Source organism: Gossypium hirsutum, chromosome D09 (genome assembly GCF_007990345.1).
Source record: "Gossypium hirsutum isolate 1008001.06 chromosome D09, Gossypium_hirsutum_v2.1, whole genome shotgun sequence".
NCBI classification, from domain to species: domain Eukaryota; kingdom Viridiplantae; phylum Streptophyta; class Magnoliopsida; order Malvales; family Malvaceae; genus Gossypium; species Gossypium hirsutum.
This window is the reverse complement of record NC_053445.1, coordinates 47,433,667-47,461,508: the sequence shown is the minus strand read 5'-3', so window position 1 is coordinate 47,461,508 and position 27,842 is coordinate 47,433,667. Positions and strand designations below refer to the sequence as shown.

Genomic DNA, 27,842 nt, shown 5'->3' with positions numbered 1-27,842 from the left:
GGGAAACAAATATCTTGTTTTCCTCGATTTTTTTTTTTAATCGAATAACAAAGCTACTTTTTTTTAAGAAAATTAAAACCAAATTATTTTGGTCATATTCAAGTGTATATAATATTTAATTAATATTTTTTTATAGATGGAATCAGATTAGGAGTAGCGTATTGAAAATTATGAGAAGCATTGCAAATAAAGTAATGGTGCGCGTGAACAATGTGGATTTGGTCACATTTCCTATCTCCCAATTTATGTGTCTGGACTTTTGCTTTTCCTATCTCCCAACTCCCATTCATGTTTCAAGCTTTTGTCCAAATTTCTATATTTATTGGGATAACATCACGGGTGGGCCTAAAGTAATGTGGTACTCTTTTTTTTAATATTTAATTTAATACATGAAATTTTTATTGCTATAATTTTATTTTATCGATAAATAAATTAATACTAGACTTGTTCATAGGGTGAATTATTTGTTCAAGTTCGAAAATCCACCTGAATTTTGGATAAACTAGTTTGTTTTTTTGGCACCTCCAAAAAAAATGCTATAAGTAAACTGATTTTTGCGTGCCAAAAATTTATTGAAAAGTGATGGATATCAAACACTAATTAAGCATAACAAACATGGGTTTGGGCTCAAATCCAATAAAGGCCTAGTGTAAATACCAAGCTCGACAGTACGTAGAAACCTCCAAAGCCACTCTGCAAAAAACCCATTGAAACTTTTGTAGAATTTCAAACCTAATCGATGGCTAAAAGCTTCATTAATGGATGGGATGAAGTCCAAACACTTTACATTCTTTACTATCCTTTTACCATAAAAATACATTTCGAGTCTCAATTTTTTTAATTTAAATTTTGTTTAATCAACTAAAAATTTAAATAGTGTTAAATATAAGTTATAAAATATATTTAATATATTACTTAATAAAAATAATTAAATTATTTGATAAATGATAATATAATTTTTAAAAAAATAAAATAACGTATCATATATTAAGTAATAAGTAAATCTCCATCTACTTATTGTTTTGTATATATATTTTTAAATAAATTCTCAAATGTGAGTAAAAGTTAAAACACTAAAAATATTAATTTTTAATTGATTATTTTTTTAATAATTTATCAAATAAAAAATTTGTATTTTCCCCCTGCCAGGGACACCCTATGACTGACAAGTTTGCTATTACTTAACCAACTATATGATTGCAAGATTAACATTGAGGATTCAAAATCAGTAGAAGCAAAGGTATCATATTCTAAGGACTCCTTTAAACAAAAGCTTTTAACATTTCATTAAAAAACCTTTAAAATAAATACATTATCATGTGGTTAAAAAACAATATTCAACAGGTCAGGGGTTCGAACCCCATCAAAGGCGAAATGCTCATGTCGTATCTTTGTAGGTGGTCGTATATTCATGTACGGTCGAGGCGTCTCCCCCCTCTCCGATGAACCGTACATGTCTCTTCACAAAGTGGGGGACAAAACCTTCCAGTGTTGAGGGATAAGGTCGGCGTCCTCAAAGACGATACTTCAAAAACTGCTCTCGAAAAAGTCAATAATCCCTCTGCAACACTAAAATTGTAATAAACGTAAATCCATTACACACACTTGACGATGATTAGTTGCTATGCTTGCTTATCAATTATCTCTAGGTTATTATAGTAATTTTGGTACTTGTATACTATATGCGTTGTTAAGAGATAGTACCAAGGAGGGTGAGTAGGGCCCCGCCCTCCAAAAAGGGTAAAGTTTTTATTCATTTAAAAATGGGATAAATATCAAAATTACATTTGAATTTTATTTTAATGTATAATACTATGCATAAACTTTAATTTTGTGTAACTATATATATATAATTTTATTTTGATTCTATATTTACAAGCCATTAGCAACATTTTCAACGTAACATCATTATACGTTTATATTATTGCATACACAAACAATTATATTTCTTTAAACGTATACAGTTGAATCAAAATCAAAGTTTAATGGTACATTTGAACCACAACCAAAGTTTCATGCACATAGTTACATCAAATTAAAATTCAGTAAAATTCTGATATTTATCTGAAATTACATGCTAAAAAAATAATAGAATAACATTTTGATAAAAATATCAACCTTATCCTTCTAAAAACTATAAAATAATACAAAATAAAATTAGATATTAAGTTTGTAAGAAGTTATAATTCACTTATCTAATCACTATTAACAATGGTTAAGGTTGTTTTAGAAAAAGAAGAATGGAAATGCGAAAATGCACATGTAATGGGAATAATGTATGTGAGGTGACAAGTGAGTGGGCAGGGTTAAGCCTCACTTTATCTTCTTCACTACTTCAAACTGGTGAGCCGTAACTTCTGACACTGCCTTGGAATGCGAACTGAAAACGACCCAAGTTTTAGTCAAATAAACAACCCACTCACATCATTTAACTATAAACCCAATAATTCCTGCAATACTGTTTTGTTTTATTAATTTATAATTATTTTTAGTTAAATTATTAAAATATTCACTTTTATATATTTCATTTTATATTTTAATTATTTATGTTTGAAATATTATATTTTAGTTACTTAAGTTATCGTGCTGTAATATTTTAGTCACTGAGCGTTATTTGTCATTAATAGTGTAACAGTAAGTTGACATGCCAAGCTAAATCATCATTTCAAAAGAAAATTTTTGGTTAAATTATAGAATGGGGCTATATTTTTTTTCGTTTTAAACAATTTAATTTTTTTCTTTTATGTTCTTTGAATTTTTTTTCCTTTTATTTTTCACTCTTCTCCTTCTTTCTCTGTTTTCCTTCATTTTTTATTTCTTTTAACATAATTTTTCTATGTTTTCTATTTTTTAAAGCTAGTTGTTATACTTTTAATTTTTTTAAACAATTTAAATTTTTTCATTTAATTTATTTATTTTTCTTTCTTTCCATATTCTTTACTGCAGAAACATAATATTTGTCCACCAAATAAACCAAGTTCTTGTTTATTTCACATGATTCTTAAATTAAATTTATTTGAAAATCAAATATCAATCATTCTTAATCAAATCTCAATTTGAATATAACATAATTTTGAAATTAAAATTGGATCTAACTAATCAATATAAAAAACCACATCCTTAATCAAATCTAAATATAAATTAAAATTTTTACATTCAAAATAATTTTTTTCGTTTCCAACTTTTACAAAATCGTGTAGGTTATTTATTTTCTTTCCTTTCCTTTTCTTTTCTGACGAATAAAATTTAGCAAATGATAATATATTGTTTTTAAAATTTATGTAACATATTATTATTTTAATTTTTTTTCAAATGTTATATATTTGTTTTATAATGGAAATTAAAATTCGCATTTATTTTTTTTTAGGTCTTTTAATGTGAGTTTAGATAAGAGGTGCATTTATCTGCGGTTAGTATAAAAATAATATTAGATATTATAGAGATATTATGGTGTGAGACACAAAAATAAATTAAATGCACCGCGCCCTACTACCCATCCAAACTCACTTTTATCATTTAAAAATATAAATATTTAAGATAATTTTAATGATAAATAGATAAGTGGGAAATATTGAATGGAATAAAGTATTTGAGTGACAATCATGAAGCAATCAATTGCTATATCATTTCACACACTTTCCCAAAGCCACATAAGGGGAGAGAAGGGGCCACGCAGCCCCTCCTATCTTTCTTTTGGAGACTTCCTAAATAAATAAATATTGTGAAATTATCCTGTTTATAAGTAATTTTATAAAATTTAATAATTTATTGAAAATATTGTGATATTGTAACAAAATTCAGTAATTTTAAATAGCTCACATTACAACCCTTTGAAATATGGGTAAATTAATTTGACTTAAACTTTGTTTAAAATTATATTTCTGTCACTTAAATTTTAAAAGTTTTATAATAGTCACTAACATTATTAAATTGTAACATTCTTATCATTCAATTGTTAACTTTTGTTAAGAAAGTAACATTGCACCTTAAATTAAAGGATTAAATAGAGCTAATTTGGTCTCTGAGCTATAGTTAAAAAATCATTTTGAAATTTTAAAATTTTTCTTATCAATAATTTTTTAAAAAATAAAAAAATATATAAATCAATTACAACAAGGAAAACCCTAGAATTTTAGAGCTAAATTTTCCACATCCAATCTCATAGAAAATTACAATATTTGAACTTTACAAAAAAAAATACCTATTCACTTTTATGCTACTCGTTTTTTCATTTTTCTTTTCATTTTCTCCCTCTTTTTCTATGTAGATCATTATTGGTTTCGCTCTTTTAAATCATTAAAAATAATATATATGTTTTATTTATAGCTAAAAGTACCATCTTAACTTGAAATTTGAGAGAAGAATAAGAACACTTGATATTATAAATTTTAAAAATCCAAAATTGAAAGTGAATAAAAAAAACCTAATGCATGCTTTTCATACACTAAATAGATAATTAATTTATAAGTAGAATTCAACTTGTGTATGTGCTTTCTTCTTTGTTTTTGCTTCAATAATTATTTGGTTTGCTTGGAAAATTTTTAGTTTCAATAGGTTTTCACCTCTTTTGGATTTTTAATGATTTTGGTGTAAATATTTTCTTGATGTTAATCAATTAGCATGAATATTTCAAATAACCTTTTTAATTGTTACTCTCAATTTATATATCATTGTGTCATATTTTTTTAATTTCTTGAGCATGTACTAGTTTGTTAGCATTTGATTTCATGTACTATGATATTTATACCATCATCTAAAAAAATTAAAAATACATAAAATTTATTTAAAAAGCACGTCCAAAATGAATCTAGACAAAACATTGTCAAAGTTCATTTGAATCTGGACATCAATTTATCTAGATTCATCTATATATGAAAACAATTTTTATAAATTTATATATTTAAAAAATATTTATGCTTGCCAAGTGTTATTGTAATATTGAACGATAATATCATGTCATCATATTCTAATAATGTTAGGACAGATATGCCAAATGCGACGAATTTCAAATCTAGATATAATTAAGTAAAAAAAATAAAATATCAACCTAAATCTAGAGGCAATATTTATGCTTGCTGTAACACCCCTTACCCGAGACCGTTTCCGGAGTCGAGCACGAGGCATTACTTAGCTTATCTTACCAATTCGGAGCATAAAAACTAGGTTTGAAAATTTATTTCATTATTCGCAGTAAATCTGTCCAATCTCGCAGCAGTTACTAAATTAATTATAACTTGAGATACAGAACTTGAAATTTAATTCCGTAAATTTTACCTGAAACTAGACTCATATATCTACTCACCATAAAATTTTTATAATTTTTGGTTCAGCAAATTAGTACAGTTTATTAGTTAAAGTCTCCCCTGTTTCACCACCTGACTGCCCTGACCTCTAGTCACTAAAAATAAGTTTTCTCACTGTAGGATTTTCATATGAAGTTCTTACTTGTTTCTACAGAAAATAGACTCATTAAGAAATCTAAGCATGTAAATTTCAACTCATAACCATTTTTGTACAATTTGTAATTATTTCTAAACTCAGAACAGGGGACTCCAAAAACAGTTCTGACCCTATCTTACTAAAAGTCACATATCTTAAAATATAAATTTCCTTTTTCTACACCGTTATTTTTCCATGAAAATAGACTCAACAAGCTTTAATTCCATATATCATTCACCCTCTAATTCATTTTATACTATCTTGGGTGATTTTTCAAATTCACGTCACTGTGCTGCCTGAATTCTGTTTCTTTGCAAAATTTTATCCTTTCATGATTTCCATGCATAATTTATCACCTAATCTTTCATAACAACAAACACCTTCATCCTTAATCATTTTAATAACCATACATCATCAAATACTTACACATCACTCATTAGCAAAATCATCATTACAAACATACAAAATAACTAAATCCCTATACATGCCATAACTCAAACGTGTTTTGATATAAAATACCGAGCAGTTGTAGTTGATAGTGTGGACGATCTCCGACTTCTTTAGGATCCTTGAAGTAGCTTTACAATACTATAAGAGAAAGAGAAATAAAAGAAGTAAGCATAAAGCTTAGTAAGTTTACTAGCAAATAAATAACAATATTTAACTTAAATAATTAAACTCAATGTCTATATCTCTAGTTTACTCTTTAGTTAATCTCATACTAGTTCTCTTACTTGTTTACTTAGAATAGTTGTGTGCATAACTTACTCAATCCTTGCTGCATCGTTGAACATCAATTGATAGTATAATAAGTTCTTAAGTCTTACAACTTACCTGAGCTTGCCATTTATGCTTTAAACTGAACTTTCATGAACATGATTCGTTTACAAGCCCGTTGAGCTACATTGGAATAATAAGGATACCCGGGTCTCTTCTGATAATAACATGCCAAAGCCATGTCCCAGACATGGTCTTACATGGGATGTTCTCGTGATGGTGCCCATGCCATGTCCCAGACATGGTCTTATAGGGGACCTCTCATCTCGGTGCCAACGCCATGTCCCAGACATGGTCTTACATGGGACCTCTCGTCTCGGTGCCCATGCCATGTCCTAGACATGGTCTTACAGGGGACCTCTCATGATCTTAAGGATGCCAATGCCATGTCCCAGACATGGTCTTACATGGGATCTCTTTACCCAAATGTCATGACATTCGTATCCAGTACCATCCTTATGTATCAACGGGACTTTTAAATTTTAATTCTCTATCATTTCATGCTTGGATCATCATCAAATAAATTCATAAAATAAATTCATAATTGCTGGAAATTAACAGCATTAATAATAAATATTGAAATATTGCATTTATTTACCGTAAACTTACCTCGGTACCAATTATAGCCAAATTCACCAACTTAGTCTTCAACTTTATTCTTCCCTTTGTCTAACCTCGAGTTTCGTACTTCTTGATCTAAAATAGTAAATTTAACTTATTTAATAATCACATTCATCAAAACAGCCCTCGACTCTAACTTTTTCAAAATTACAATTTTGCCCCTAAACTTTTACATAATTACATTTTTGCCCCAAGGCTCGGAAATTAAACTTCATCTCTTATTCTTATGTTTTATAACATTCTGAACATTTTTCCCTTCTATGGCAACATCAAATTCCCACTCTAACATGTACTTATGAACATTAGGTATTTTTACCGATTATGTCGTTTTACTCGTTTTCACTTAAAATCGCTTAGCAAAAGTTGTTTAACATAATTTCTAGCTTCATATTCTATCATAAAACATCAAAATAAACACTTTTCACCTATGGGTATTTTTCCAAATATAAACCCTAGGTTAAATTATTGCTAGAATAAGCTAAATTAAGCTACCGGGATCTCAAAAACGTAAAGAACATTAAAAACGGGGCTTGGGATCACTTACTATGGAGATTGGAAGCTTGAAAACCCTAACTATGGCTTCCCCCCTTGCTGATTTCGTTCATATGAAGAAGATGATGATTTTTGCCATCTTTTTCCCTTTTAATTCATTTTAATTACTAGATTACCAAATTGCCCCTAACTTAAAAATTTTCTATTTCACTTATCTCATGTCTATTTTTGTCTACCAAGTTACCAATGGTATAATTACCATATAAGGACCTCCAATTTAAAGTTTCATAACAATTGGACACCTCTAACATGTAGAACTCAACTTTTGCACTTTTTACAATTTAGTCCTTTTGACTAAATTGAGTGCCCAAACGTCGAAATTTTCGAACGAAATTTTTAAAAAATCATTTTGTGAAATTGTAGACCATAAAAATATAAGAAAAATAAAATTTTTCTCATCGGATTTGTGGTTCCGAAACCACTGTTCCGATAACCTCAAATTTGGGCCATTACACTTGCCAAGTATTATCATAATATTGAACGATAATATCATGTCATCGTATTCTAATAGTGTTACGACAGAGATGCCAAATGCGACGAATTTCAAATCTAGATATAATTAAGTAAATAAAATAAAATATCAACCTAAATCTAGAGGCAATATTTATGCTTGCCAAGTATTATCATAATATTGAACGATAATATCATGTCATCATATTCTAATAGTGTTGTGACAGAGATGTCAAATACAACAAATTTCAAATCTAGATATAATTAAGTAAAAAAATAAAATATCAACCTAAATCTAGAGTCAATGTATATATATATACCCTTTGTTGAATTAGTGGATCTATCAAAAGAAAGAAAAAAAAAACAGGATCCATCAATTTTAATTAAATCGGCTTGTCTTGACAAATACATATACCCAATTAATTTAATTCATTGTTTGAGGAATGCTATCATCACCACCTATAGTTCCTTTACTAATTCCATGCCTACCTGTCCTCATCAGTCTACCCCCGTATTTGTTTGGTATTTAGATTAGCTAGGTTTAGTTCCCAATAATTACCTACAAATACCAAAATTAACATTTAATTCATTCATTAGTGTAGACGTATTTATGTTTAAGTGGGTCGAATTTATTTTTCCATAAAATTTCGCTACATATTTTCTCCAAACAATTTGCCTGCCCAGTTATAGAACCGCACATGATCAGATATCTTCTTTCAAAACGAAAAGGCAACGATACAATCAGTTTATTTAATAGTACCATTCCTTTTATTAAGGCTTAATAGTATAAAAGGGGCCTCTCAAGATATCATGCAAAATAATATCAGCCAACAAGTTTAATGTTCTTTTTTTGGGTTTGCATGAGTGGTTAGCTGTTAACTTATTGAATAAACTTAGAATGCAATTGGAAAGAGTGGATTGACAATGTTTCTTTGGCATGGTTGTCTGGTGTATTTGGAAGAATCGTACTTTATATTTGTTTTTTAGGGAATAATGTAGAGTATCAAGGAGCTAGTTAAAGTTTCATACAATTGGGCTAAACAATATACCTTATACCATAAGGTAAATGTATCTAAATGGCAAGTTTCAAATTCAATCCATCTTTTATCTGAGAATTGGATTCTATTGAACATTGATTGTGCAGTAAAAGAAGATTTCGAGTTCGCCACGGTTTGGGGGGGGTCTTATGTGACAAGTACAAGAGGTGGATTTTTAGCTATAATCGGCTTTTAGGAATCTATTCTATCTTAGATGCAGAATTAGGGGTATTTGGAATGGTCTGATGATTACACTCGATAGAGGATCCGATAGATTGTTAATTTTTTCAGATAGTCAAGACGCGGCATAAGCTTTACAAAGTAGTTCTACAAAGGGTTTGAATTTCGCTTTGGTAAGAAAAATCCAATTGTTATTGGCTAAAATGGTGTATTGGTCGATTCATCATGTTTCCAAAGATTTCAACAAAGATGCTGATACGCTAGCAAAAATGACTGTTGGTTATAACGGTGGCCTTCAATTTTTTGAAACGCCTCCAAGGGGGCTTGGATATATCTCTAAGTAGTTCTTTGTAATGTTTTTCTTTCACCAAAAAAAATATATAAAAGGGGAAATTTTTAAAAACTATTTTTTGCACTTAATTAAGCATTGAATTAATACCGAAATTCTGAATTGCTATTCAACTGTGATCATTCTATAAGTTGATATTTTGTACAATTTGTCTATTGTTTACACTAGTTTTCTTGTGATTGAGATCACATTGAGCTTTGTAAGCTCACTCCCCTTCTTATTTCCATTTTTATAGATAACCCACCATGTTAGGGCGTGGACTCAGCATACCAAGGACTCGGCTCAGATTGATCTTTTTATCAAAACTTATTTTAGATTTACTATTTGAAATTTCGGTTATTTTGGAAACTATATTATTTTATTTGAATTGTGGCATGACACTTTGATTTTGAGTTTGTTTAGCATGCATGATAGTTACTTTGAATTTAAGATATTGAAACATGAATTTAGAATTACCTATGTAAAAAAATTGTCTTGATTTTACTTAATTAAGCTAAGTTGAAATTCACCTTTCCGCTACTAGAATATTATTAGTAAATTTTGAATAATAAGTAATTTGGAAATTAACTAAGTTTTTGAAAGTTGTCACCGTTACAAGAAAAAATTTAAAATAAATCGGTTTTTGTTAACTCGTGAGTTTTTTGTAAATGGACTAAATTTTCTTTTAAGATAAATAAATGTTTTAATATGACTATTTTAAAAACTCCAATAGTTTAATGGGTCATTTTGATGACCAATGTAATCTTTCGAATCCGGGTCTAACGTCTAGCCTGGATTGATAAAGTTATAAAAACATATTATTATTTAATAAATTGGGTAAAAGACATCCCTAAGGCTTGATGTAAAATACAATTATCCCATATAATTTGAAAAATATTCACTTACCAAGTTTTAAAAAAATCACATAAACCCACTTAAGATTTATTTACTATGTATAAATTGTAAATAAAAAGGTAATTGTACAATTATCCTTATTTATTTATGTATTTTCTATTTATTTTTCGCTCTCTTTCATTTTTTTAATTACAACATAATAAAACTTAATTACTTTTCTATAAAATTAATAATTAAATTGTATCCGACTTCAAATAAAATTAAGTATTTTAAACTTAGATTTAATTCAATTATATTAACATTGAGATTAATTTATTGAATTATTTTATTTAAAACTAATTAATTACAATTATTTAGAAGGTTTTAATGGCAAATTTTTTTTGATTAAAATATAAAAGCATGATAATTAAATAGAAAATGAAATTATCTCAAACTAAAACTAAATTTAAAATATTTAACATGTATTTGCATAATTTTTTTTATTTTTTTAAAGTAAAAGAGATGAAAAAAAATAATAATTATCATTCATGAAAATAATTTGAAGCAAACTAATATATATTAATTTTAAAAAATACAATTATATGATTAAGATATGCTTATATGCAATTTATAATTTAATTTTATAACTAATTATATTCTTATTATTTTAATAAAAAATTATTGAAATAAAAATATTGAAGATAACAAATGTAAATAGAATAATCCTCTATTTAAAATCAAGCTTAGAAGGGTCCTCAAAGAGTTTGAATACTTTTCCCTAATAAATTAAAATAAAATTTATACTATAATAGGAGAATAAACACACTTTAGTTTATTTGAGCTCATGTTTTTTTGAGCCGACAATAATGTCAATGTCAACTGGGTTAAAACTCAATCAACGTATTTATGTTAAATTTTATTTAGGGTTAATATTTGATACACTGGTAGTGTATTTTTTATTTCGAAAGCAATTTTAAAAAATTGACATTTGTCTATTTTTAAAATATTTTGTTGTACTCTTATATGACATTTGTCAATTCTCCGACGCTATTCATAAAGTCTAAATAGTCTACTGACAATTTTCCGTATAACTTAAAAGATATGATGAGATGAGATTTTCTTGGAATTTGATTTGAAGTTGGGGTGATAATGAATAGATTAGAATCAAAATATTCTAATTATTAATTGTTGTTGATTCGAAGCTGACGAGGATAAAAACTTTTTGGTATTAATTATTCGAAACTTATAACATTTTTATTTATTAATTATCTCAATTCACTTTGCTTTTTTAATAGGTTTAATTTGGATATTAAAATTTATTATTCACTTCACTTTTTAAAATATTTTGGGCTTACTTATTGGATTCTAATAATAATATTGGGATTTTATATTTTAAAGCTATTAAGATAAAAAAAATAATTTTGGTAAAATATAAATCAGGCTCGGGAGTTTCAATATTTAAAGATCAAATTTAGTTTGATTCGACCTGTTTTATGTGTATAATATGTTTTTTTTAATTTATTTTAGGCATTATGTAATTATATTATATAAAAATTAATATACTCTAATTAATTTGTCCTAGTAATTTGATTAAAATTTAAAAGTTAAAGGTCAAAATTACAGAAAAATAGGCTATAATTCTGAAAATATTAATAGTATAAAAAATTATAAAAAAAAAATATAAAACTACTTAAATTTTACATTGATGCAAATAGATCTATTTCTCTATATTTAAAATACAATGATAACCTCAACTTCTCGTAACTTAAATTTTGTTTTTCAATAATTTCATTTGAAAAGGAAAAGACATAGCACGGTCCACAAACAGTGGGCAATGCGAGCAACAAAAATAGGCTACAAAACACTAGACGTGTTGCAAAGGGAACAATTGAAGCAAAATGTGGAACCAAAATTGTGTATAAGATGAGACACGTGTTGGCATGTAAAAATACAACCAGTATGAATAATTGTCAAATATATATATAATTAATTTGTACAATAATATTATTTGTTTAAATATTTTAATAATTTTTTCAAAAAATTATTAATAAATTAATATAATTATATATTTTTTAAAAATTTTAACTCATTTAGAAGATCAGTTAAATTATCGCTATTTAATTTTTTTAAAATATTTACTATTAAAATAATATAACGGTTTTGAATATTAATATTGACATATTATAGTTTAAATAATATTATTAATAATTTCTTACAAATTATTTATTTTCAATATTGTTAAATTAATTTATTTTAATATCAAAATTGTTAATATTTGATTTTTTTAATTTTTTCTCTACTTTAATGAATTAATTTAATTACTCTTATTATAATTAAAAATATAAATTTAATTTGATAAATTTTTTAATAAGTGTTTCAAATGGAGAGTGTCATATGTCAAAAAGCTATAATACTATTTATTTATTTATTTTGTAAATTTAGTAATATATATAAAGATATAAGATTCAAACATTTGATGTTATCTGTTGAAGTAAAAACAAGTATCCAAACCAGAATCAAAGTGAGGGTCGAAATGCAGATATATTTGGATTACAATCTAAATATAAGGAACAGCATTCAAAAAGTTTATGTTTAGGCCAATGTATGCTTGCACTTGGTTGAAAACCACTTTTACCATGGAGAAATAAGCAAGATACAGTATTGACTACTAGGAAAGGAGAGATGGCTTTGTTGAAGTGTCATTTTCCTATATGTACTTTGGAGAAATAACTGGGTGCAGGCAAATTACAAATCCCAAACTCATCCCCCATTCCTTCCCAATTCTTTCCTTTACGCATTTCATCATTATTTTATTATCATTTGCAACACCTCCCATCTCTCTCAGCATGTCTGTTCCTTCTACTTTTTTTTCCTTCTTATAAACTGTTTTTTGGGGATCTCGGTCAACAACAATATTTGGAAACCCTTGAGTTAGGAACAGTAATGTTTAATAAAGGGGATCTGCGTGAACAGTACATGAATCGGGTTCCTGACCTTTCTCTGCAAATTAGCCCTCCCAATCCTGCTCCTTCCACAGCTTGCACCGGGAATTCTTCCTTTGATATTAATTGGCGCAGAAAAGATGCCCTAAATTCACTTACTTATGGTTCCCAAGCAGACACCCAGCTTTCCTTAGCAAATCCTGCAAGCAGTGCCTCACAGATTGATAGCCCTTCCCCAAACTACTTCCCAACTACCTATGATGATCAAACCAGGCACAGAAATCTTCTCAAGTGTGGCCAAAATGGTGGTCAACTAAGTAATATAAACCATGGAATTTCATTGCTTGATGTTCCGGGACCGAAACCCACCAAAGGGATTCCAGTATACAGTAACACTATGTCGCTCCCCTTTTTGAGCTCCGATAGTTTTGTAGATATGGATCCTGATAAGTTAGGATTTTATTCTTCCTCGGCAGCTTCTGTGTTGCACTCAGCCGATGCTTGTAGAAGAGCAAGTGAAGCAGCTAGGTTTAATGGGATTTCACTGGAGAAGCTTAGGCCCCAGTTTCATCATCACTACGCCCAACATGGGGCGGCAATGGGTAGCTCCAGATTTATACCTAAATTACAAAGTAGCAAAAGGAATACAAGGACACCCAGGATGCGTTGGACCAGCTCTCTTCATGCTCGTTTTGTTCGTGCTGTAGAGCTTCTTGGTGGTCATGAAAGTAATTCAAACACATCTCTTTAATTATCTTTTGCTTTTTCTGGGGGTATGGGGGGTGATCGATCTAGTTAGGGATGAATCTCTTGTCTTGTTGAGTTAAAAGGTTTTTATTTGAGGGCTAACTTGATGAGGCTTGTGTGACGTTTGATAGGAGCAACTCCCAAGTCAGTGTTAGAGCTAATGGATGTGAAAGATCTAACCCTCTCCCATGTTAAAAGCCATTTACAGGTACGTACGGCTACCTATCTGAACGTTCAAACTCCCAAAACTTTCCCTTTGTTTTCTTCTTTTGGTCTGATATACACTGCCGCATACACAAGAATCTAAGACCCATTGCTCACCCTCGTCACCACCCGATTTGTACGTAGGGTGTGGTAAATAGCAAAGTTTTGAGAACTCGAATCATGATGGAATTAATTAGATCATCAATTCATTAGTTAAATCGATTTGATCGGTTAAATCGGTTCATACGGTTCGATTAAATAAATTATTTTAATATGTGAAACTTTTTCTGTTTTTACATTATATTTATTATTTTAATTAAAATCTTAACCACCTTGAAGAATGAGTTTAAAATTAAATATAAGAGTTTAGGATTATTTTTATTGGGATAAATCTTAAAGTTATACATAAACTTTGATTTAATGTGTCATTTAATACATGAACTTTATTTCGGTGTAATTATACACATGAAATTTTGATTGTAGTTCAAATGAAATTATGAAACTTTAATTTTGATTCAATTATATGCATTTAAAGAAATAAATACATTAATTTATTTTTATATTAAACAAATATAATTATCTTCGTATGCAATATATAAACATAAAATGATGTTATATCAATAATGGTGTTAATAATTTATGAGAATTGAATCAAATTAAAATTTCATATATAAAATTATTCAAAATCAAAATTCACGTATAAAATTACACATTAAACTAAAATTTATGATAATTTTGAAAATCATCCATTTTTATCGAAAAAAAAAAGTAACCAAATGGAACTTCTATAGTTTGATTTTATCGCAAATTGAACTTAGACTTCAAAGATATAATTCAATGTAAGTCACATCAAATTTGGAATGATAAACTTTCAATCTAACTCCACTTTTAAACTCGATATTAGACTTATTTTTCGGTTTAAATAAACATAAGGATAAATTATCAAAATAGTCACTTTTATTTGTCTTAGGTTATATTTTAGTCATTTATGTTTGAAATGTTACGCTTTAGTCACTTACGTTATCGTATTGTAACATTTTAATCACTGAGCGTTAATTATCGTGAGTAGTGTAACGGTAAAACTGATGTGGAACGTTAAATCATCATTTTAAATGAAAATGTTAGGTTAAATTATACAATTGGTCCTTATACTTTTTTCATTTTGAGCAATTTAATTTTTTTCTTTTATGTTCTTTGAACTTTTTTTCTTTATTTTCCGTCCTCTTTTGCTTCTCCCTCTATTTTCCTCCCTTCTCCATATCTTTTAACGTGGTTTTTCTATGTTTTCTATTTGTTAAAACTTATCCATTTTTTTGTTTTCCACTTTTTTTTTCTTTTATGTTATTTTTCTACATTAAAAGAGATGAAGAAGGGAGGAACATAGAGGGAGAAACAGAAGAGAATGAAAAATAAAGAAAAAGGAGAAAGTTAAAAGAATATAAAAGAAAAAAAATTAAATTTCTCAAAACGAAAAAAATATGGGAACCAATTGTAGAATTTAACCTCTTTTTTTTTGAAATAATGATTTAACGTGCCACATCAGTTTATCTTTACACCGTTAACGATAATTAACGGCTCAGTGACTAAAATATTACAATTAAAAAAAAGTAACATTTTAAGCATAAGTGACTAAAATGTAACTTAAGGTAAACAAAAGTGACTATTTTGACAGTTTACCCTAAATATAAAATATGTTAATATTAATTTTAGGGTTGACCTATGCATTAACACGTCTGTTGAAAAATTATTTTGAGCGAAAAAAGTTTCAGCCAAAACCGTTGGCGGGCACAAAAGCCGACGAAAGCAATGAATGAATGAACAGTTGAGTCTATTTTGTGGTAACGGATGATTGAATAATAAGAGAAAGAAAAGTAGCATCATTTGTCAATTATACAAAGCACTTACTGGACCTTACCAAACGTCAAAATCCCACTAACACAACCATCTGACTACTTGGAGATGTTACTATTAACTAGTCAAACAAAATCAGGGTTTCCTTTTAATCATTTTTGCCTTCATTTGCAGATGTATAGGACTGTTAAGAGCAGTGACAAACCTGCAAGTTCCTCAGGTAATTCGCATCGTTTTGACCTATTTACTTCACTTTAATCCCCCACACACATTTCAAACTTACTAACACTGTCTCCCCTTCTACCTCACCCTCTTCCAACTGTTCTTGCGTACATTCTTTTCACATAATAGTAGCTATATGCAGATGACATTCATGTAATCTATGGGTCCAGTTAACAGTGCATATACAATGCTTATATGAGAATGGGCAGATTTTTGGTACAATACATATACACACATTAATGGTACATTGAATCATTGGGGCATAGGGTAAAGAACCCTAACTTTAATATACTTGACCACGCTGGTGTTTTAATTTTTGTCTGGATGTGGATCTATTATCCCTTTGTTAAAATGGTGAACAGAAAAAAATAGAAATGAGGGGGAGTGTGCAGAAGAAGACTGTTTGGGTGTTAGCAGAAATACAGTGAGTGGAAATGATAAGTGTTCAGAGAAGCAGGGATCAACATCTCCAAATTTGAGCATACAACATGATTATGATGAAAATAATAATTCCATTCATCTGTGGACTAACTCCTCAAGGCAAGTCTCTCTCCCTTTTTTTCATATTATTTATTTATTTATGCCATCCCTTTTTTTCTTTGTTTTTTATTCTATAAATAAATACTATTTTTTTTATTTCATATTTATCTTTTCTAACAATATTAGCCCAAATCCGAACCTCAATATAATATATTTTATCATTACAATACCATGAATTATAAATTAAAATTTATTTAAAATAAGTGTAATTAATTATTTAACAACTAATAAAAAATTTTAATATGCATAACCACATCATTTTTACATCCTAACAAAACATTAAATATAAAATCATAAAAAATACTAATACTTCCCCATATTTCTTTTCATATTTATTATGACGAAAAATAAAGAAGGAAAAATAAGCTAGGATGACAGCTTTTGCTTTTATTAACCTTTAATTCATCCTTTTAAATTTTTATCCCATCCACGTGATTGATGAAAGGTGATATCCGCATTTTCTTTTTCAATCTTATTTAGATTATATTTGTTTTTTTAATAGAATATTTAAAATTATTTATAATTTATTTTCAACATATAAATAAGAAAATAATACAATTCAACGTATTTGAATTCACGTTCACCTAAATAGATAACAATGTGCATGCCAATTAAACTAAAACTTAATCGAGTTTAAAAATTAGAAAAAAAATTAAATAATGTTTTTTTAAGGATAGTTAAATGGTTTTGAATTATCCGAATTTAAAACCAAGGAAAAAAAACATGAATTGGTAGGTTTAAGGCGAAGAAAAAAGATCCCAGAGTCTTAAATGCAGAAATTAAGTTACAGAGAAACAGTGAAACTCAGTGATAGGGTAGCTTTGGCAACGTTAGGTAGTAGATCTCAGTCAGACATACTCTCTCTTCTCCATAGTTTTATGAGGTTTGCACTGTTACTTTTTTCTGGGTTTTTTTCTGTCTTGTTAAATTACATGCACACACTCCTACTTCGGGTTAATTAGCAAAAAAAAAAACCCTTTTTAAAAGTTAAATAATAATTTAGGTCGGTTTTCTCAAAATGTTTAGAGTATGGAGAAAAACACTTTCTACAAAACATATTTTTTTAAACGCATTAACTCTTTTGGCTAGCTGGTCAAATAATAGTGATTTGATCATTTACTCTCAAATTCGAGTCTTTTTCTAAACACATTTGTATTTTTTTATTTCATTTTGTTAAGTTTTTTATTTTTAATTAATAAATATCTTGTTTTCAAGTTTTTTATTTTTAATTCATTTTTTTAATTAATAACTCTTTTATTTATATAAATAAATTTATAATTATATAAAAATATATTTTTTATATTTTCCATTATGTTAAATATATATTTTTATATTTGTCATTATGAAAAAGTTAATTGGAATGTTAAATTTTGGAGTCCATGTTATACTTCATAAATATTCAAAAAATATATATATTAAAGATTATTTAAAAATCAACAAATTTCAAATGAGTTTATAAAAATTTTAAAATAATTATATATGTTAACAATGAAGAGACCGACACAATTTTTGTTTTTCTTGTAAAATTTTAGTTTTAGCCCTTATACTATGCTAAAACTTAAATTGAATTCATATACTTTAATTTTTTTTTACATAATTTGATATTTTTACTTTTTGTTAACTGTTTCATTTAAATTGCTGGCGTCATTTTAGGATTAAATCACTATTTGGAGCCTAAACTTGGCAACAACTCTCACATTGAGGCATGAACCTTTTTTTTTATTTTAAGTTTAGCCCCTAAACTTGGTAATTGTTCTAATATTAGGGCCTGAACTAGGCAATTGTTTCTATGTTGGGGCTTGAATTTTAGGGTTTTCAAGAAAATGTTAGGGACTAACTTGGACAAAAAATGGTTTAGGCCGCAATATAGAGTAGTTGCCAAGTTTATACTCCAAAAAGTGATTTAACCCATTTTAGAATGACAAACTTAAAAGAAGAATTTTAACTATGGTAACAAGTAGGCCGGAATTTTTAAATTTGAAAAGTATGTCTAAATTCTTAAAAATAAAAGTAAGGAGATTAAATATCAGTGTATGAAGTGTATAAAGACTTAAAACACATTTTAATCTTTAAATATTTACTCTATAAATTTGCACAAACAACTAATTAACCCAATAGTAAGCATATTACCATACTAGTTTGTATTTATATTGATAGTTTTGTAAACTACTAAACTCAAGCCCTTCACTTTGCAAAATTAAGAAAGTACAATACTTGGGAAAGAGACGGATATTTACAATTTAGGTTTAGGGTTTAAACCCTACACTTTGTTTTTAGTGGATACGTGGCGTCCTCTCATGTATGTTGATGGCCCAGCACTCCACAGTGAGCTGACTGGCTGCACTAATTCAGGGCTTCTACCAGTGAATAGATTTCAAACATGTATTTCATATATGGTGGAAGACTATTGACCACATTTCAATTTACTACTTCAAGTGCTATATGTTACACCGTTTCTCACTCCATAATGCTAGAGTTGACCTTGAGTTCTGGTCGCCCATGAGCGGCTAACGATGAACCTGCTGCTAGGTCTTCCCTGTCGAAACCATTTTTACCATTATGTTAGTTCACTCCGTGAAGGACAACCGTGATACGTGAAAGATGTTGAAATAAGATCAATGAAGGGAGAAAATAAGTATTTACTTCGAAAATATTCATGACTCAATGTGGCTACGATGGATGTTGTTTCACTTATTCCAAGAAAGACGTAGTTTTGATTGAGTCTTGAGCAAAACTTGCTAGAACGAAAATAAGACGTAGTTTAGTTCACTCCTCTCAACTCAATTTAGTGTATTTGTTGATTGAAATTTGAAAATAAGCAGCTAATATTATTGAAAATAACTGATAAATTATGTGTAAATTTTGGTGCAGTAGAGGAGTTGGGTTGTCGAGTTGGAGGAATCCAGATGAGTGCAGACCACAAGCTCCATCATCATCTCAATCTGGAAAACAGTTTGATGTAAGTGCTCATAAAAAATAAAAAATAAAAAAGCTGATGATGATCCAACCAATCAATCAAAACATTTGATTAGCAGCTTAGTTCTAAATATATGCATGCATGAGTATATCATTTATTAGGTTAACTTGGCAGAAACATAAGCCTAACTCGTGACCAGCTGTTCATCCTACAACTTGCATTGATAAAATATATTTGCAAAAAAAAAACAGAATGAGAAAGAATTTATTTAACCTGCAAAAAGTCAAGCCTTCATCTCTCACTGTCGTTCTTCAGCCTAGCAATTAATAGGAGTAAAAGTAGTGTTAAAAGCTATCTCCCAGTAGAATATAGGTGTTGCTTTGTTGTTTCTGCAACATGTTGAATATGACTCAACATCTTTTTCTTCCTTTCATTCATTCAGATATGAAGTAAATAATCTTAAAACAATGCAGGGAAGCAGTTTATCTCAACAAATCTTGAGGGTGTCGAGCGTAGAGCTCCAAAACCCAAGCTTGCACTTCAGCTTAGGAAAACAGACGACAGACTGAGTAAGTTAGGAAGTTTAATTATGGTTAATGGATTATGGGCAAACACTTTCTGGATATATATAATATATAGAGATAGAATTACATCTTTTCATGCAAGTCGCTTGCACAGTATTACTCTGTGTGTATACATATGGTTTTAGGGTTGGGGCTAAAGCTGATGTTGTTGCTGGTGAACGTCATTCAATCGATTATTGTGATTCAAGTTAAGTCTCTAACAATTTATTATATAGATTTGTAATTCATTCACTGCCATTAAATGATAATTGGTGAACGAAATATTTTATATGAAAAAATATATATATTTATGTTATTTGAATTTGTTAATTTTGTATTGCTTTGTAAAATAATTTTTTTAATTTTTTTATTTAAAATATTATATAAAAGTGCTAAATGATAAAAATATATTTATAATAATATTAATTACCCTAAAAGAACTATTACTAATATTCCGACATAATATTTTACAACACAGCGACAAACAACATTCACAGTTATGTAAATATTATTAAAATCAAATAATAATAAAACTATCAAATATCAAATAATAATAACTAAACATCTCAAATAATAATGAAAATCACATTTTTTATAGAACAAAACGTATTAAATAATGCAAAAATATGATTTTTCTAGTAATTTTTTAGATACTGTTTTGAATGAAAATACCTTGCTATTAGCATATAGTTTTTATTGATATATAATTGTAACACTAATTAAGTGATAATTAATCTAAAATAATGAATGTAATTTAATATGGATTCGAAGTCTACTTAAGCGATAATAACTACTACATTTATAATGAAAACATTATTAACAAATAAATTTATACATTATGGATTAGATTACCAATATATTGATATTATTATATATATAATGAGGATGGCTCCACTTACACCAATGTGAAATTTAAGTAGTTTTACACTCTTCCGTAACTTTTTATATGATTAATAACAACCAACATTGTATTTCATGCTCCATTCATGTTGATCATGTATGTCAAGTAGACCTGATCATGGGTCGAAGGTCGGCTCGAAAAGTGGGAGGGCTTGGGCAAAAATATAGGCCCAAAAAATGGACTGAGGCAAAAAACGAGGCCTATTTTCTAAACAAGCTAGGCCTCGGGTAAGCTTTTTTTGGCTCGGATCCAGTCCAGCCCGAATTTGCAAAAAAATTGCTGCTATTTTTGCTGTTATTTTTCCATTGTTTTGTTGTTATTTTGCTATTATGTTGCTATTATTTTATTGTTTGAATATTGTATAACTATTGTTTTATTGTTAATTTTGCTACTATTTTAGAGACATTTTGCTTGTTAAGTTGCACATATCTTAGTGTTATTTAAGTATAAATATTTTTTTTAATTTGTTGGGAAACATTTATTTTAATGTTTTTAGTCTATTTGATGTATTATATTTTTAAAATTTATTTTTATATAAAAATAATAATATAAAAAAAAGTTTAATACATGCGGGTCGAACTCAGGTTTTAGCATTTTTATTTGGGTCGGGCGTAAAAAACGGGCCTAAAATTATGTTAAGGCCCGACCTATGATCACCTCTAATGTCAAGTTTGACATAAATTAAAATTTTCTAACTATTCATTTTACGTAAAAAAAATTAGTCGTTAAATAGATACTAATATATACAATATTTTAGATCGATATGTTAATGATCAGATCAATTTCAAAATTCACATACAGATGAATTTCAAAATTTACATACATGGAAAGTACATATATCTTAATAAATTCAACAGTTGGTTTGTTAAAACATTAACCATATAAAAAAATAATCTTACACATTTAATTTTTATTAATTACAAAAAATTGATTTTAACATTATTAATTACTATCATATTTAAAATAAATTCATATTTATTTAATTAAAAACTTAAATTTTTATTATTTTTAATTTATCGATTTATATTCAATGATTTTATAGATTAGTTTTATTAATTAATAATATATTATGTTATTTTTCATGTAAAAATTTTAAAAGATATGACCAAATTAATTAATTTCACATTAATATACTACCATATTAATTAATATTCAATTAATATTGCTTTTATTATTATCACATAATAATTTAATAATATAATTAATAATAAAAAGTATTCTGATCAGTTCAAAAAAATTTCTAAACTCATGTTTTTATATATACTATAAATATAGATTATAGATAATATGAAAGAGTTTCACTTACAACAATAGTATATTAAGATAGTTTTACGCAATTTCTTTTTTTTTTTGTACAATTAATATTTTAACAATTTAACTGTTGAATTTATTGATATAATTGTTTGCTAAATTTGTTTGAATTTTTTTTTTTTGTGAATTACAACAAGACAAAACTCAAACAACAATGCAACTCAAACCCAAGCCACATCAGGGGTAGTGAACATCCTTGACCATCATGCCATCACATGGGATCCAATGGTCGAAAGCTTTTATATAAAACAAGGAGAAATTTTTTATTTATTTCAAATTTAACATAATTTATGTTAATGGCACATTACTTGTGACCAGAGGGGAAAAGCCTCCCAACTACATGCATTCTCTCTCGCATTCTCTCTCACATTCACACAACTGCAGTTTAAAGAGCTTTAACATGGTTCACCTAATCAGCTATGCAATCACTTTCGATTCTACCAATCTGCCACGAATACACCAATCCGATACGAAAGGAACTGGATTCACTGAAACATCATTATAACATATTTACACACACAACTACACTTACGATGTCTAATTGTTTGGTCCCAAAAGAGAGAGAAGAAAAGTCCTGTAGTGGCCCGATGTGTCTGAGTGAACTGCATCGTTCAAGGTCTTTTTATATTTCCTCAGGTACTCGGCTTTTATATACTGCATATCGATCTCGGTTCGTGTCACAATTATCCTAATAAGTGTAGTGTCGTCAGTTCCCAGACCTTTCATTGCCTTCTGCAGTGCCTACATAGTTTCATAAAGTAATAAGATCTCCAAACATGCATTTATGGCAACAAGCATTATATAATTCCCAGAAGAAACGTTACTGCAAAGTTTTCTAAAACCATATTACTCGACCAACAAAACCAAGCTCATCTCTGGACAAGAACGGAATCAGCGACATGACAATATCCAACAGTAAAAAATGAAAAAGTTTTAAGGAAGAGTGCACGATATAAATCACAACACATTTCGTGAAACGGATTCTCAAGGGTCTTTTTACCTTGGAATTATATTTTGTTTGAGAATTTTGTTAAACACCTACAGTCCATGTTCATACAAACACACATCCACCAGCATTCTACAAAAAAAGTTGCAATACCCATCCTTATCTACAAAGCTACTGCCGGTCATATTATTTTGCTCATCATACACCATCATTAAAACTGAATGCAGCACAGCAAACAAATAGCTATAACCTTAATGAACAAAAACTATATATACCTTAGCAAAGTACTTTGCAGGATTCTCTGAGCATTGTAAAATAGTCAAGAGACCACGCTCAAACTTCCCAGATGTTTCGCTCTTCACTGCCTGCAAAAGTTTCAATTTTGTAAATCATCACAACAAGAATTTAAATAAAAGATATAAGAAGACAAGGAAAATTAACCTTCTTCAAGGACCCTCCATACATGTCATGATAAGCAGCGCTAATAGCTGCTAGCTGTGCCCTACTTCTTTCACTAAATATGCGGATAAAGGTTTTCTCATCAGTTCCCAATCTCTTCTCCCCTGCTTTATAGAGGGCATTTGCATCCTTCATAGCCATCTCCCTATCAACTTCAAGACCTTCGTAACGGGAGGTGCTTACATATGCAAGCAAAAGCTATACAAAGTATGTTTAAATCACAATATCAGTCGCTTTATATTTTCTTCCTAAGAGTTGGTGGAATTGATAACAATTCTTTTTAATTTCCCAAATGGAGGGAAAGATGAACAGGAAGTTGCCAGTGACATGTTTTTGACCTGACTTTTGTAAGCAACCTACAAAAACGGGGACTCTATCAATCAAGACCAAGGGCTACTTGAGGATATTTAAGCAAATACTGTCATTCTTTACGACAACATGTCCCTGTAATTGAGATTGGCTCTGAAGTCTTAGCATACTAAAGAAGATTACAATAAGAACCAAGTACTTTCCCACTATGTAGGGTCAGCTATATCAATCATATTCATCACTATGCCCCTTCCATCCATAAAAGTGAAGTCTGTTTCAATAGTTTCTATCCGGGTTGTTTTTCATCTTACTCTCCTTAGATGTATCAAGTTGATAAGCCATATACGACATAAAGGAAAGGGTAAATTAACCAAAGATTGAGAAACGAAGCTAAAAAGGTATTTTGGAAACTTTTAGACCCTTACCATGAATAAGAGTACGAAAGTACTGGAAGAACAATAAATCTAGAGGAAATGCTTGTTGAAAAAGAGAGTGCATTTCAATGTTACCAAAATAGGGCACCAAGGATGCTCAGCATACCAAGATCAGTATTCAGAAAGTGTACCTTTTTGTGATCACCTGAGGTGTGTCTTTCAATATCTTGCTCAAGAAAAACCCCAAACTTCGCTTGGTAATTTTGTTTAATTAATTGAATCTGTGATGGTGTGCGAGAACAAATAACTTCAGTTGCAGCATCAAGATTTGTCAAATCTGGTAAAAGTGCCTGCCTAATGACTATTGCATCACGTCCTGCAGGATCATGCATCCATAGCAAGACAGCCGTCTGAAAGATTAAAGACAGGGCTCAAGGTGAAATTCCAGCACATTCACGTACACAATGTGCACAAATATATAGATACACACACACATACATACCATTTCTTACAATTTATAATACAAAGACTAGAGGAAAAAAATACAAAGACTGGTACCTCCAATTTTCCACGAAGCTCCGAAACAAGTCGTTTGAGAAGGTCTTCAGAATACATTGCTCTATACTCATGTTGAATTAAAGAACGCTGAGTTGCATCTCGATGGGCAAGAATATTGACTACTGCTGCAGTATCGCATCCCAGCCCTAGAAGGAAAAAGTAAAACAGGAAAAATATGAAAAAGAAACATTCTTTTCACCCTTTCGGTTGTTTTTTCTGCAAATAATAATGTAAAAGCTTGATGCTAAAGTCACAACTGATACTTTCCAAAAGGAAACGAGTATATAAGTCAAGCCATAACTTGGAGGTTTTGCATCAACTAAGAAAATTAAAGCATTATAGCAAAATTTCGTCACACAGAGATGCACAGAACAAATCAAACAGTCCATAAGAAACAAACAAATTCTTAAGCTAAAATATCAAAGGGTTTTAACCTTCTTCAAAGATACACAATACTGAAGTTATCCAACGAAAATGCTTATCTCATAGATTAATAAATCATACTGCTTGTAAGCTGAAAATCAGAAGATTGATAAACGAGGAGCATGCTTTCATTTTTATTTGACATTGACCCATTCAACAATAATCTGCATAATAAAATTAGTGGAAGAAGCATAACAATAGATAAGAACTTAGCACAGGAAGGAGTTAAAAGTTTAACTTGGAAAAACTTAAATGTCATTTATTGAAAATTAAAAGAACAATATGATTTTATTTAAGAGGAATCCAAGCATTTAAGGACGAATTTATTAGAATTTATTAGAATTTGGTCTTCATACCTTACAAAAACTGAGAAATTAGTCTGATTGGCTAATATGCCAATCCTTCTCGTTAAATCACTAATTGAAAATCAACGATTCAGCCACTAACAACTAGACTACCTTGTTAATTTTCTAACAAATTAAAGTAAATGGACTAACAATCAATTTTTGTAAAGTAAAGGGATGAAATTCAGAATTGGACAGAAACTCAATATTCTTATATTTTTAAAATATTCTTAAATATTTAAAAGGGCAGAAAAGAATTTCAAATTTACAAATAATTTCTTATACTTATTTCAGATTCACTAAGATACGACAAATCCATGGTTTTGAAAATCATATTTGCATATGCTTTATCATACAATTTATGCTAAATTTGGAATCTGAATCCCAATCCAAGTTTGCAATCAGCAATCAAAAGTAAATTCCATAAGAAATTAATGAAGACAATGTTTTCTTTTGAAAAGGAAAATGCTGTAGAAAATGTCAATAATCATGAATTTAAAAAAAAAAGACTAATAATAATGAAATTTTTCAGGAAAAGGGAGGGAAAGGAGGAGGAGGTGGAGAGAAAAATGAGAAAGAAAAGGAAAGAAAATGAAGGAAAACGAGGGTACCCTTGAAAGCACGGTAAAGCTGAATAGCATCGTCTCTAGGAGAGGTAAGAACCGGCGGAAGGCTTAAAGTCGACATTTGCAAAAACCTCAAAACCAACAGTCAACTGTTTCAGATTTGGTGTTTGAAATTAAAAGTTGAACTTCCTACCTGCTCCTGCTCTGCAACAAATAATCGTCACCCAGCGACACCTAGCGATAGCCTAACACGGGACGAGTTAAGCTAACCACTGTCCTTTTCCCATGTGTTCTTTTACTACATCAGAGTTTTATTTAGTATATTTAATTTATTGTCTCTTTTTTCGTGTCTATCAAATGGGGGCAAAGTATCGACTTGTGCAAGGTAGTGGATCAAATCCGTGGTTATTGTATACAGTAACGTTCAATTCGGTTAATCGAGACTCATGAATTCACTCAATTCGTAGAATAAATAGACTAAAAGCTCCTCCATTTAATTCACTCAATTCAAGAATTCAACAAATTATTTAATTTATTTTTGATGTTTTTAATTTTAAATTTTTAATATTAAAAATAATAAAATTAGAATTTTTAGTCATAGGGTAAACAAGTACAAATTGATAATTTTAGTATATTATTTTAGTTTTTATCATTTTTTCACTTTAATCCTTGATCTTTTTTTTACCCAATCAATGTTTAAAAAGATATTTATTAGGTGACCAGAACAAAAACAACCTAAAAATTGGGTGACCAATATGAAAATATAAATATGATGTGGCATGTAAGATTAATGGTTGTTAGAGAGTTAATACTTGGGTGACTAAAATGAAAGCGCCCTAAAAGTTGAGTGACCAACTAGATAATTTACCTTTAATTTTTTATTTAATTTTATAAGTAGTATTAAGAAATTGTCATGAATTTTTAATTGCCTTTTAAAAGTAAAAATTAAATAAATGAAATATATAATTCTTGATACAAAGAGGTGGCGTAGAGAATATGATGGTGGAAATCGAATGTTGTTCACCTAGAAGGGTAAAGAGCAATAAAATGTTAAAGGAGAAGGTTAAGATGAACATAGAAGACGAGTGATCGAGAGAAGGCAGAGAAAGGGTCAATTTGCCTCTCTCAAGATTTGGTAAAGCATGTGATTGGATTGGCTAATTAGTCCTTCCAAGAATCGTGTTTAAATAACAAGTGATGATTATCTCATTGAAATGATCGAAATGGTCTTTTTATTAAAAGTGATTATAAACACTTTAAGACGTGTTATCAAATCAAGTCATTTTTTATATACAAAAATCAATTCATAGTATTCCATTTAGGTTTTTTTTTTATGGGGAAGTAAAAGTTATAGTTGAAAAAAAGGCTAACTTCTATCTTGAAGTTGTCATTTCACTATAGACTTGTCAATGGACCGGGTCGGGCCGAGCCCGTAAAAAATTTTCGG

General features: G+C 29.0%; 2 protein-coding genes across 3 annotated transcripts; one reads left to right on the top strand and one right to left on the bottom strand.

Moving 5' to 3' along the window:
* The first annotated feature begins 12,872 nt into the window (after positions 1 to 12,872).
* On the top strand, positions 12,873 to 20,520 carry LOC107890866 (transcription repressor KAN1). Its single transcript, XM_016815448.2, has 6 exons — positions 12,873 to 13,888; positions 14,039 to 14,115; positions 16,137 to 16,182; positions 16,547 to 16,724; positions 19,596 to 19,683; positions 20,115 to 20,520. Exons 1-6 carry the CDS (start codon positions 13,162 to 13,164, stop codon positions 20,208 to 20,210), a joined length of 1,212 nt encoding a protein of 403 aa, XP_016670937.1. The 5' UTR covers positions 12,873 to 13,161; the 3' UTR covers positions 20,211 to 20,520.
* A 2,133-nt stretch (positions 20,521 to 22,653) lies between these two features.
* LOC107890867 (annexin D5) lies at positions 22,654 to 26,772 on the bottom strand. Of its 2 annotated transcripts, none has more exons than XM_016815450.2 (6): positions 26,441 to 26,772; positions 25,063 to 25,208; positions 24,696 to 24,914; positions 23,804 to 24,019; positions 23,638 to 23,727; positions 22,654 to 23,157 (listed from the first exon to the last, which is right to left on the bottom strand). In XM_016815450.2, the coding sequence occupies exons 1-6, from the start codon at positions 26,514 to 26,516 to the stop codon at positions 22,954 to 22,956; spliced, it is 951 nt and encodes a 316-aa protein (XP_016670939.1). In that variant the 5' UTR covers positions 26,517 to 26,772; the 3' UTR covers positions 22,654 to 22,953. The 2 variants fall into 2 exon arrangements, with proteins under 2 accessions (XP_016670939.1, XP_016670940.1); XM_016815451.2 differs by lacking the exon at positions 26,441 to 26,772 and adding an exon at positions 25,497 to 25,676.
* Between the last annotated feature and the right edge of the window lie 1,070 nt (positions 26,773 to 27,842).

Excerpts from the sequence above, each read along its gene's own strand:
- LOC107890866 (XM_016815448.2), top strand. The coding sequence starts at position 13,162 with ATGTTTAATAAAGGGGATCTGCGTGAACAGTACATGAATCGGGTTCCT. Across the intron at positions 13,889-14,038 it reads GCTTCTTGGTGGTCATGAAA|GAGCAACTCCCAAGTCAGTG; the intron begins GTAATTCAAACA and ends GACGTTTGATAG. Across the intron at positions 19,684-20,114 it reads AATCTGGAAAACAGTTTGAT|GGAAGCAGTTTATCTCAACA; the intron begins GTAAGTGCTCAT and ends AAAACAATGCAG.
- LOC107890867 (XM_016815450.2), bottom strand. The coding sequence starts at position 26,516 with ATGTCGACTTTAAGCCTTCCGCCGGTTCTTACCTCTCCTAGAGACGAT. Across the intron at positions 25,209-26,440 it reads GCTTTACCGTGCTTTCAAGG|GGCTGGGATGCGATACTGCA; the intron begins GTACCCTCGTTT and ends TTTTCCTTCTAG. Across the intron at positions 23,728-23,803 it reads ATGGAGGGTCCTTGAAGAAG|GCAGTGAAGAGCGAAACATC; the intron begins GTTAATTTTCCT and ends AAACTTTTGCAG.